The sequence below is a fragment of the Tupaia chinensis genome, unplaced genomic scaffold (assembly GCF_000334495.1).
Source record: "Tupaia chinensis unplaced genomic scaffold, TupChi_1.0 Scaffold143602_1, whole genome shotgun sequence".
Taxonomy (NCBI): domain Eukaryota; kingdom Metazoa; phylum Chordata; class Mammalia; order Scandentia; family Tupaiidae; genus Tupaia; species Tupaia belangeri.
Window position 1 is genome coordinate 784,258 of NW_006203448.1, and position 10,053 is coordinate 794,310.

Here is a 10,053-nt window from a genome sequence, read left to right on the forward strand (position 1 = left end):
GCGCCCTAGAGCAAACCCCCCCCAAAAAAAAAAAAAAAAAGAACACAGGCTCTGGCTTGAGGAGTCCTGCCTACCAGTGACTCATTGTGCCACCCTCACGAGCTTGAGGACTGGTGGCATTGTGACATGGCTCAGGTGGAGACACTGAGCTCCAGCCAAGGGATTGGCCCAAGGTCACCTGTAATGAGGGGCAGGGCCAGAATCGGAACTGAGGTCCGACCCCAGCACTCAGCACCCAGGGAGTCCTCACATCTGGGTCTGTCCCAGCTCTGCCGCCTGCCACCAGGTGGGCTTGGGACACCAAGCTGGCTTTTCTGAGCCTCCCTCACCCTCCCAGGAACATACCTCTCACAAGCTGACCTAGGTAGAGATTGAGAGTAGGGTCATGGTCATGACATTGGACCTCACGGAGGGCAGCGCCTTGGCCACACCCTCCCCTGGTGCCACCCAGCTCCCACTCACCAAGTGACCTGAGCAGTATGTGACCCTGGCTGCTGTTCCAGGGGGCAGCAGGGCGCGGCCTCCCGTGAAGCAGTGGTCTGGGGGCCCTGCCAGCAGCCGGAGGGAGGCGTTCACCACACGCTCACGGGTGAAGGAGGGCATGAGGATGCCCCACTCGGGCCGGAAGGAGAAGATGAAGAGCTCTCCCAGGGCACTCAGAGAACAGCGTGTGGCCCTGCAGGGCAGCCCCCCAAGCCTGTCCTCACAGACGCAGGTGAGTGGGACCACGTCAAACCAAGGCACTGCAGGAGACAGAAGGGCCAAGCGGAGTGAGGTAAGCTCCCGCTCAGGGGAGGGAGCCTGCGATTGCTCTCTATGGTGAAAGTCAGAGGGAAGGGCCCTGACCTGGAAGCCAGGGCCTGGGTGCAAATCTAGCTCTTCCCAGCTCAAGAGGTGGTAGCTGGCAGGTCGCCTCTCCTCTCTGGGTCTGGCCTGGGGCTGGGCCAGTGTTTGGCAAACTAGCCTGGCCGGGAGTTTCCCCAGAGCTGGAAGCACCCGGGGCAGGCCATCCTTGGATGCACGGGTTTCCACTACGGGCTCCAGCGTCAGCCCACCCTGCAGGGCCCAGGCCAGCGTGCATCCAGCCCAGACCATGGGAAGAGGTCACAAGTGGGACAGCCCTGGACCTTTCCTCTGACCACTAGCCCACCTGCCTCTGACTCCTGCCAACCGAGGGCCCTGCCCAGAAAGGGGGCTGGCACCCACAGAAGCCCATAGGCACAGGCCTGCAAGTGATAGCAAAGGGTCATGTCCCAAGGAAATCCACAGCCTTGGGGGACCTTCACCCAGCTGCTATCTTGTTTCCCACAGGAAGAATAAACATTGACATCCATGGCCGGAAAATGAGAGACTTCCGGAAATCAGCCAGCCCATGGGAGCCCAGGGGGCCGAGGGTCAGCCAGCTGGTGACACTCCCTGAGATAGTTAAGGCCTCCAGGACACCCAGATCAAATTTGTCAACTTGGCAGGGAGTAAGCAGGCTAATTAGCGGGGCTGAGGGTGCTTCTTTGAGCTCTTCCTACCAGATTCACCAGAAATTCCAGACCACTGAGTCAGGGGCAGAAGGCCCCACAGGGGCTGAAACTCCCCTGCTGGGGAGACACCAGGACGAGTACCTTTCAGGGAGGCAGCAGGGCCAAAGTAGGAGAGCACGTCCTCCGGCTGCAGAGCCTGAAGGAAGCTCTGCAAGACATAGAGACGGATGGGGAAGGAGGAGGGCAGGGCGCCCGAGGGTGCGGGAAACAGATGATGAGGCCAGGGAGAGAGAGAGGGCCGAGGGGCAGCACACAGGACACGTGTCCATCTGATCATCCTCGCCTACTAGTACCTCTTTAGGCCCCAAACCCCAAGTCCACCCAAGGCAATCCCAAGTTGAAGCAGTAGGCTGAAGAACACGCCTACCCTGCCGGGCAGTTTCAGACCCCCCACCACAGGTGGCCGCCTTCGGCACCCAGACCATGTCAGCCCACCTGCTGGAAATTGGAGAGTCCCCAGCAGCCCAGGAGAAAGGAGGCACAAGCCAGGATTCTACCCACGCAGGTCACATAGGTCACACACGGGGTGCGGCATCGCACCCAGCTTCGGTGGGGAAGCGCGCCCATCCTCAGGAGAGCCAGCAGAGGACTGGGAGTTGGCCAGTGGACCGAGTGGAATGTGGCAGCCCCTCTTGCTGGCTGGCCGGGCTGGCTGGGCGGGTCAGTAGGGGAGTTTGCTGGGAGCTTCCTCCCAGGGCGGGGGTGGGGGGTAGGGGCAGCAGTTCCAGCTCCTCCTGCAACCATCTGGGTCTCCAGAGCAACCAGACCTGGTCCTGCACCCCCAGAGCCCTCCAGCTGCTCACACTGGGGGCAGGGCCAGGAGAAAGAGGAAGCCTGCAGGGAGCCTGGAGAAAGGGCCTCCTTTGTCCCAGTCCTCATACTTGCACTCCTGCCCCCCACTCCCCACTACCACCACCACCCCCCACCCCCGTCCTCCTTGGGCTCCAGACCCAAGGCAGATTCTGTGCTCCCTTTTTAGCATGGCCCCTGCCCCATAGCCTTGTGATTAGGGAGCTGAAGTCCACATGGCCAGCCGTGCAGTTCCAATCCCAGTCCCAGTGTTTTGAACAAACTCCCGAGGCACATGTTCATGCGTGTATGCCCCAAATCCCGACAGGGGAGGACAGAAGGGAATGCAGTGAGCATGCCCCGGGGGAGCTTTCTTCCTCTGCCTTCCTCTCTCTGGCAAACACACAGGTCCTCGGGGATGTGGGATCAGACCTAGCTGTTAGATGTCTCCCCTAGGCGACTGAGGGGCCACTCGAACTTCACAGGAATGAAAAGGAACTCACGTCCCACTCCCGCACCTCACCACCTGCTGCCCCAGCCAATTACTGACGTTCTAAATGGCCACACTGAGTTGCTCAAACGAAAATCCTAGGAGCCAGCCTTGCCTCTGCCTTGCATCCCCGTCACCACACCCGTGACACACTCTCTCTCTTCACAGCCGCACAGGCATTGGCCTTGGCCGTGCCGCTCAGGTCTCCCTTGCACGAACAGCTTGCCATGTGGCCAGGAGGGCTCCGCAGTTGCCGCTTGTAGCCACAGCATCTGAGGGTCTGCTGCGGCATCCAGGCCACAGCCATGCTCTTCCCTGGCAGCCACCGGCCAAGCCCAGACATAGGGGGCCGAGAAACTCCTGGGCTCCAGACACTTCCTCCCAACAGCTCTTTGTAACGGCTCATCTCTGCCCTCGAGCTCCCCGCTGCATCAGCCAGAACCCAGCCGGGTGAGCAAAACGTGGAGGCTCTGCCTGCCCAGTCGGCCTCCCCACTTCTCCCTCCCAGCAGTAAGAGCGGTGTCATGGCCAAACGCTCTCCCTGACCGACGGCTTCTTCCCCTTTATCTTTCTTTCTTGCTTGCTTGCTTTGTTGTTAAGTTTATTGTCTTCATCTGGAATCAAGTCACAGACAATGGTTTGGTTTAGCTCTCAGCTGCCCGCTCCTGAGCTCTGAGGAAGCTTGCCTTTGGGCTACCTGACCTTCTGGGCAAGGGACGTCTTGGGACGATTCCCGCTCCTCCTCAACTTCTCTCTTGGGCTTCTGTTCGTGGACTGGGCTCTTCAGCAGCGTGAGCGTCCTCGTGCACCTCCTCCGTCCTGTCTGGAGTTGCACCGTCCCTGTCCCGAGAGGACTGTTTCCTGCAAGCGTCTTTGTCCCCTTCCATTAGGTGACGCGTGGAGTCTGCCCATCATGTGCTCCGATGGACTCTGCATTCAATTCCTCGCTTTCAGAATCGACCGGGGAACCGTGACGGCCTGTGAGGGACAGATAAGCCTCCATCCACGGTTCCCTTCAGGGCCCAAAGCTTCATTGCCAGTGGTGGTTCTGGCAAGGCCTGTATCCAGACAGCAAGTGAAGGCACCAGGTTGACCATCGATGCTTTCTCCATTGTACTCGTCTCCGGTCACTTCCATTTGGCCTTCATAGATCTCGTCCATGGCAGACCTACTGAGAAGCCCGTGGGCCTGCAGCAGGCCAGTACAGCACACTGCAGTCACATGTGCTAGGCCAGCCTTCACACCATGCTTTGGTAGTGGGTGTGCATAAGCTGTGCACGGGCATAAGCAGTCTGGCAAATGCTCTGTTACAGGAGCTGTCATCCTGTGTGTGGGTGTTGTACTTACTTTTATCCTGGATCACCAAGCGTTACCGAGCATAGTCATCACTTTTACCTGCTTGTTGTCTTCTAGATGTCACTTGGTATCTCTTAAAGTAGGCCTTATTCTTGACAACTTTAACAAATCCCATCCTGTGGAATAGAGACCCGCAGCCCCGCCCAACCTGCAGGCCCACAGCACTACAGGGGGAAAACGCTCCCCTTAATCTTCCACACTAAATATTTCGTACTCCCAATACTATCTGTGTGGAGCTTCCTGGAGCCCCGGACTGACACGTTACCCTAAGCTGAGCTGCCTCACGGCCTCACCGGCAGCTGTCTTCCAGCTAGCTGGTCTCCGGCTTCCTCCCACGCGGTCGCTCAGAAAAGCAATACCCACTGAGAAGGTCATTTCTCTAGAGGCTCCTTTCAACCATTTGCAAGACTCCTCAAAGCAGACGTCTGTGCCCCCACCAAATTGCCCTTCTTAGCCATAGAAAAACTTGGTGGTGGGACCAGCAAATGGTGTTAATGGTTTCATCACTGGACTCCCACGTGGCCGACTGCAGTTCAAGTCCCAGACCCAGGGCTTAGGGCTCACCCTGGGTGCACGTGCGTGTGTGCCCAAAATCCCAAAAGGAGAATGGAGGAGAAGGGATTGCAGGGTGGCCATCCCTCCGGGTGTGATGACATCTCACTTTCTGTCTCTCTGGCGAGTACACACTCCCTATAGCAAAAATCTCTCTCTTAAAAAAAAAATGAAAGAGAGAGAGATAGAGAGAGAGAGAATGAACAAACATGGCGGCTCCTGTGGCCTAGTTCAGGACTCACGAGCCATCAGGGACATGACTCTCCCGTTGCTCCCACTGTGCCCAACCCACGCTCCTCCCTCTCCTCTATTCCCCCAGACACCACCCACTTTGCAGTTCTTGGCGTCAAAGATGCCTTCTTCACAATTCCTTTAGAAAAACGATCGTAAAATCCCTTTGCCTTCACATGGTTGGATCCTAATACTGGAAGGGCCACCCAATTAACATGCAAGTTCTCCTCCAGGGCCTTTGGGACTCTCCCCACTTCTCTGGCCAAGCCCTTGCCTCAGATCTCTCCCAACCATTTCTTCCCCCCAGTGCCCTATACAGCTGTGTAGACAACCTGCTTTTCTGCAGCCCTTCTGTAAGGTTTTCTCAACCACACTCTATTAGGCTCCGAAATTTCTTGGCAGAAAGGGAATATCGAGTATCCCCTAAAAAGGGCCCATTCTTTACCTCTGAGGTAACCTATCTGGGCATTCACCTCACCTCCTCCCACGGAGGAACAACAGATAAACATAAGCAACTAATGGCTTCCCTATCACTTCCAACATCCAAATATGAATTACTTTCCTTCTTAGGTTTAGTGACCTCCCACCAGCTGTGGATCCCAAACTTCGGTGTCCTCTCTAGTGAGTTCACCATCCCACCCCGAAGGCCTTAGATTGGCTTAAAGGCCCTTTTCTCTGCCCCTTCCCTAGCATTACCTAGCCCGTCTAAACCACTTCATCTCTTCACTGGGTCGTGCACGGGGATTATCGGCCCGATGTTACACCTATAGGACCGTGCGGCCTTTCTCTCTAAACCCCTGGACCAGGCAGTCCTGGAGTGGCCAGCTTATCTCAAAGCTCTCGCAGCCACCACGCCACTCACTCAAGAAACTACTAAACTCACACCCTTCTCTCACCTCTGTCTAGTCCTCTCCCTCTTTTCAACCCTTACTCTCCCACTGAGCTGCTTCCACTATTTCTACAACCAGACTGCAACTGATACACGGACACCTCTTAGAAGATCCTGCTGTGACCGCTCACCACTGCAATTCTATCAGTCTGCCACTTTACTAGCCCTCCCAAATAACCACACATCCCAAAATGCAGAGCCACGCGACTGCCCAGAAATGACAGGTCACTTCCTTATTTCCCCGTATTCTAGACATGCCTCTAGCGTCCCCTCCCACAGCCTGGCGTACTGATGGCAGTGCTTCACAGGGCCCTCAGCCACAAGCAGGCCACGCTACAGCCCTCTAAGGTCACGTACACCAGGTACGCCCAACTCATAGCTCTGAGGCGAGTTAACAGACTGGCAAAAGGAAACCAAGTTAGCATTTACGCTAACTCCAAATATGTCCTCCCTATCATTCATTCAAGTGCCTCCCTGGAAAGAAAGGGCATTTCTCACCGCGTGAGGAACCCCAAGTACTAATTATAAGCTCATTTTGAAGTTATTAATACAGGTCTTCTCCCACACAAGCTGCCGTTCTTACTGTAAAGGTCGTCGAAGCACCAATGCCCACACAGCCAATGGCGGTCTTCAAGCCGACGTTGAGGCCAAGTTACAGGCTGCAAAAATCCACACTCAAGCTCTTGCCAGACAGAGCCCTCCTCACGGAGACCCAGAGGCCCAGCATTTGATTAGGGCAGGAGCTAGCCAGGCTAAGGGTTGGTTCATGGCAGACAGAGGGGTTATTTTACCTAAAGAGCATCAACACACCTTCTACCCCATTGCACAACCAGTATCCCGTGGAGTCTAAAACGCTATAGTCTTCTCACCTAGCGTACTCGCCCTTCCCTCCCAAGGGCCTCATGCACACCACTGAACATTGCCCCAGCCGTCAGACTAACTCCCCTCATGGGCTTCTAAAAATCCCATTTCAAGCTTACCAAATGCACAGCTATTTCCCCAGCAGGTAGACTTCACTCACAGGCCCACTGTAAAAATGCAGGTATCTCCTAGTTTTTATAGACGGCTTTTTCGGATGGGTCGAGGCTTTCCCGGTGACCACAGAAGCTACATGCCACGTGACTGACACCTCCTCGCGAACACCACTCCACGGTTTCGCCTCCCCCACTCCTAGTAATCTAACAGTGGACCTGCATTCACAGCCCAGACAGTCCATGAGTTGTCTCAGTCTTCGGGGGTTCATCGGAAACTACATACCCCACGCCACCCCCAATCCTCTGGCAAAGCAGAATGAGTGAATGGACTCCTTACACAACAGCTAACCAGCCGACACGGACTCACTGGGCCACACTCTCACCAATACCCTTGCTCCATGTCGAAGCCTCTCTGGGCTAGTGTATGGCTACCCACTAACGCTCACTAACACCTCCCCTTCCTATCTCCACTATTACATTACCCCCCAGTCTTCGTACAACTTCGCAAACTTTTAAAATCCAGGGCCAATCAAATTTTACTTGAACCCCTCACATCGCCAGCCCTGCAGGGTTGCCCCCGGAGATCTGGCCTATGGGAAGGCCCTTCGACCCCTCGAACTCGAAAACCTAGCTGGGAAGGGCCTTCCGTGTCTTACTCACACTGCTGCTGCTACTGCTGCTGCTGCACAGCTCCAAGGTCCCTGTCCCTGGATGCACCTCGCTGGACTAAAGCCCACACAGCCTGAGCTCAGCTCTATCCCGGAGGAGACTGGCATCTCTCCTCAGGAGGGCGGTTCCTAGCACGTCTCTCGAACCCCTCTTCAAACGAGTGGACTGATTTGTCTGGGCTGCCTCTATAGCGTCCTGGTCTAGTGCCCCACACCCAGATCTCCTCTCTCCTTTTTGATGTCATCTGTGACTTACGGCTACAGAAGAGTTGACTGGTTCTTCTCCAGATCAGATTTATTTCTGTACTTTGGCTGACTTAATTCTCAACTCTTCGCGCTAACCCACGTTGCGGTTAAGCACAAGGACAGGAGCAGGGCTACAGCTCCTCACAACTTTTCAATTCTTCCCTCTGTGGTCAGCAGGTGGCGTGGTGGTTAAGGCACTAGACCAGCACATGTCTGACCACAGTTTGAGTCCTGAGCCTGGCGGCTTGAAAATCACCCTGGACACGTGTGGATGCCCCAAATCCTGAGAGAATGGAGAAGGGATGCGGCATGCCCTCAGGGGGTGACTTCTCAGTGTCTTTCGGATGAACACACATGCCCTGTGGCAAAAACCTAAACATAAATATTAAAACGCTTTCCTCTGAGCTCCAACAAAGCTTGGATGAAACATCACAAGTCTCTTAGGGATCCAAGACCAAGTTGACTCCCCGGTTGTCCAAGTTGACTCCCTGGTTGTGGTAACCCTCCCTAACCAGAGAGGCCTGGACCTTCTCACAGCCAGAAAAGGGAGTCTCTGCCTCTTCCCAGAAGGGTGATGCTTTCACATCAACTAAGTAGGCCTTCTGAGGGATCCAGCCAAACAAAACCAGCTGACAGCGCCTCAAAAATGAGACTGGTCTGCTCAGTCCTGGGACCATGGTCACAGCACACCACAGACAGCTTGGCCCTTCCCCTGGTGGCCCGCACTGTAACTCTTCCCCTCTGAGTCTCTGCGGGACCTACATGCCTAAAGATGCTGAACCACTCCATCCAAGATACACAGAAACAGGTTAAGAACGGAGGACAGGGACCAGCAGTTAGCGTAATGGCTATGTTGCTGGACTCCCACGTAGTCGACCACAGTTTGCGTCCCAGACCCAGTGGCTTAAACTCACGCTGGGCATGTGTGCATGTGTGCCCAAGATCCCGAGAGGAGAATGGAGGAGAAGGGATTGCACCTCCCCTGGGGGGTGATTTCTCGCTTTCTGTCTAGTAAGTGCACGCACCCTATAGCAAAAACCTCTTCAAAAAAAAGAGCAGAGGACATGCTATTCACGTGTGTCCTCGAAGGGCCCACACCCCTTGCCATCCCCTTGAGGCACATTGCCCTCCTCAGCAGGCAGCAGATCCACAAGGTCTGGCTTAGAGCAGCTCCAAAAGGTCTGGCTTCGACCCATACCCCATCCCTAGCAGCCAACCACCCCTTTTCACGTTTTATTATATGTAGATAAATATAAGGTATATCATGAGAGTGTTCTATATGTTACATGTAAACGTGTGTTTTATATCTAGTCTTTACATATACGACACCATATATTTATATAGAAAGTGTGTATTTATATTACATACGTAAAGGCTAGAAACGTTGGTCACATTCAGGAAAGCTCCTGTGAGCATCGCCTGGCGGCGCTCCAGACCTGACAAGAAACCTGGGCCGGACCTTTGCAGACCTGACCTCGGCAGGGGCCCACATTCCGGACTGCTACTGACAGTCACACTGATCCAGAGACCAGCGTGCAGTGACACAGGAGTACTGGGCTAACTCCCCTGAGAGAGAAGGGGACAGCACGAAATGCTTCGTGTGCTCAGAACGTGCTGACCCTGCTGCGCCCGACTCCCGCGTGTCAGTCATGCACACGGTCCCAACTCCCCGCGTGTCAGTCATGCACACGGTCTCGCAGGGTAGCTTCCTCAGTCGCCCTGCAGTGGTGAGCGGGCCGAACCACAGCTGGTTTCAGAACCCCAGCCTCTCTTTCTCAATAAACTTTCCTTTTTCAGATGACGCGCCGAGTCTTACTCCAAACTGTGACAGTATCTTTTGGGGTGATGAATATGTTATATGTAAAAGTGTATTTTAGATTTAATATTTATATATACTATACCATGTATTTATCATCCCTGATGAATGTGGGGTGCGTGAGAAAATAGTCAACAGGGAAAGTCTCTGGCTTATGCTTTACTGAGGTCTTTAAGATGTCAATGAACAGCAGGTGGCATAGTGGTTAAGGTGCTGGACTCCCACACAGCTTGGAAACCGACAGTCTGCATGTATGGCTAAAATCCCATGAGGAGAACAGAGGAAAAGGGACTGCGATGTGGCCATCCTCCCAGGAGGTGATTTCTCACTTTCCGTCTCTCTGACGCTGTCTCTCCTACACCGCCGACATTACGGTTCAAGTCCTGGACCTGGCAGCTTAAAAGACACACAGGAATGTGTGTATGGGTGCCCAAAATCTCCACAGGAGGATGTAGAAGAGATTGGGTATGGTCACCCACCCCCTCCCTCGGGGAGGTTTCTCTTTCC

At 54.7% G+C, this 10,053-nt stretch overlaps 1 protein-coding gene and 2 long non-coding RNA genes across 3 annotated transcripts in view; 1 reads left to right on the top strand and 2 right to left on the bottom strand.

Moving 5' to 3' along the window:
• The window catches only part of ADAMTS13 (ADAM metallopeptidase with thrombospondin type 1 motif 13), a 33,970-nt gene extending 31,791 nt beyond the window's left edge, over positions 1–2,179 (bottom strand). Inside the window, 3 exon segments of the mRNA XM_027766622.1 lie at positions 463–743; positions 1,617–1,683; positions 1,971–2,179. Of these exon segments, the coding sequence (XP_027622423.1) occupies positions 463–743; positions 1,617–1,683; positions 1,971–2,102 (480 nt within the window). The 5' untranslated portion in view covers positions 2,103–2,179.
• On the top strand, positions 670–4,374 carry LOC102473787 (uncharacterized). The gene is made up of 3 exons (XR_336825.2): positions 670–715; positions 2,983–3,264; positions 3,705–4,374. It is a non-coding gene; the product is annotated as an uncharacterized LOC102473787 (long non-coding RNA).
• A 5,320-nt stretch (positions 4,375–9,694) lies between these two features.
• LOC106733363 (uncharacterized) overlaps positions 9,695–10,053 on the bottom strand; it is a 1,123-nt gene continuing 764 nt past the window's right edge. The window contains exon 2 of the long non-coding RNA XR_001369477.2: positions 9,695–9,942. This is a non-coding gene — a long non-coding RNA (uncharacterized LOC106733363). The remainder of the gene's footprint in view (positions 9,943–10,053) is intronic.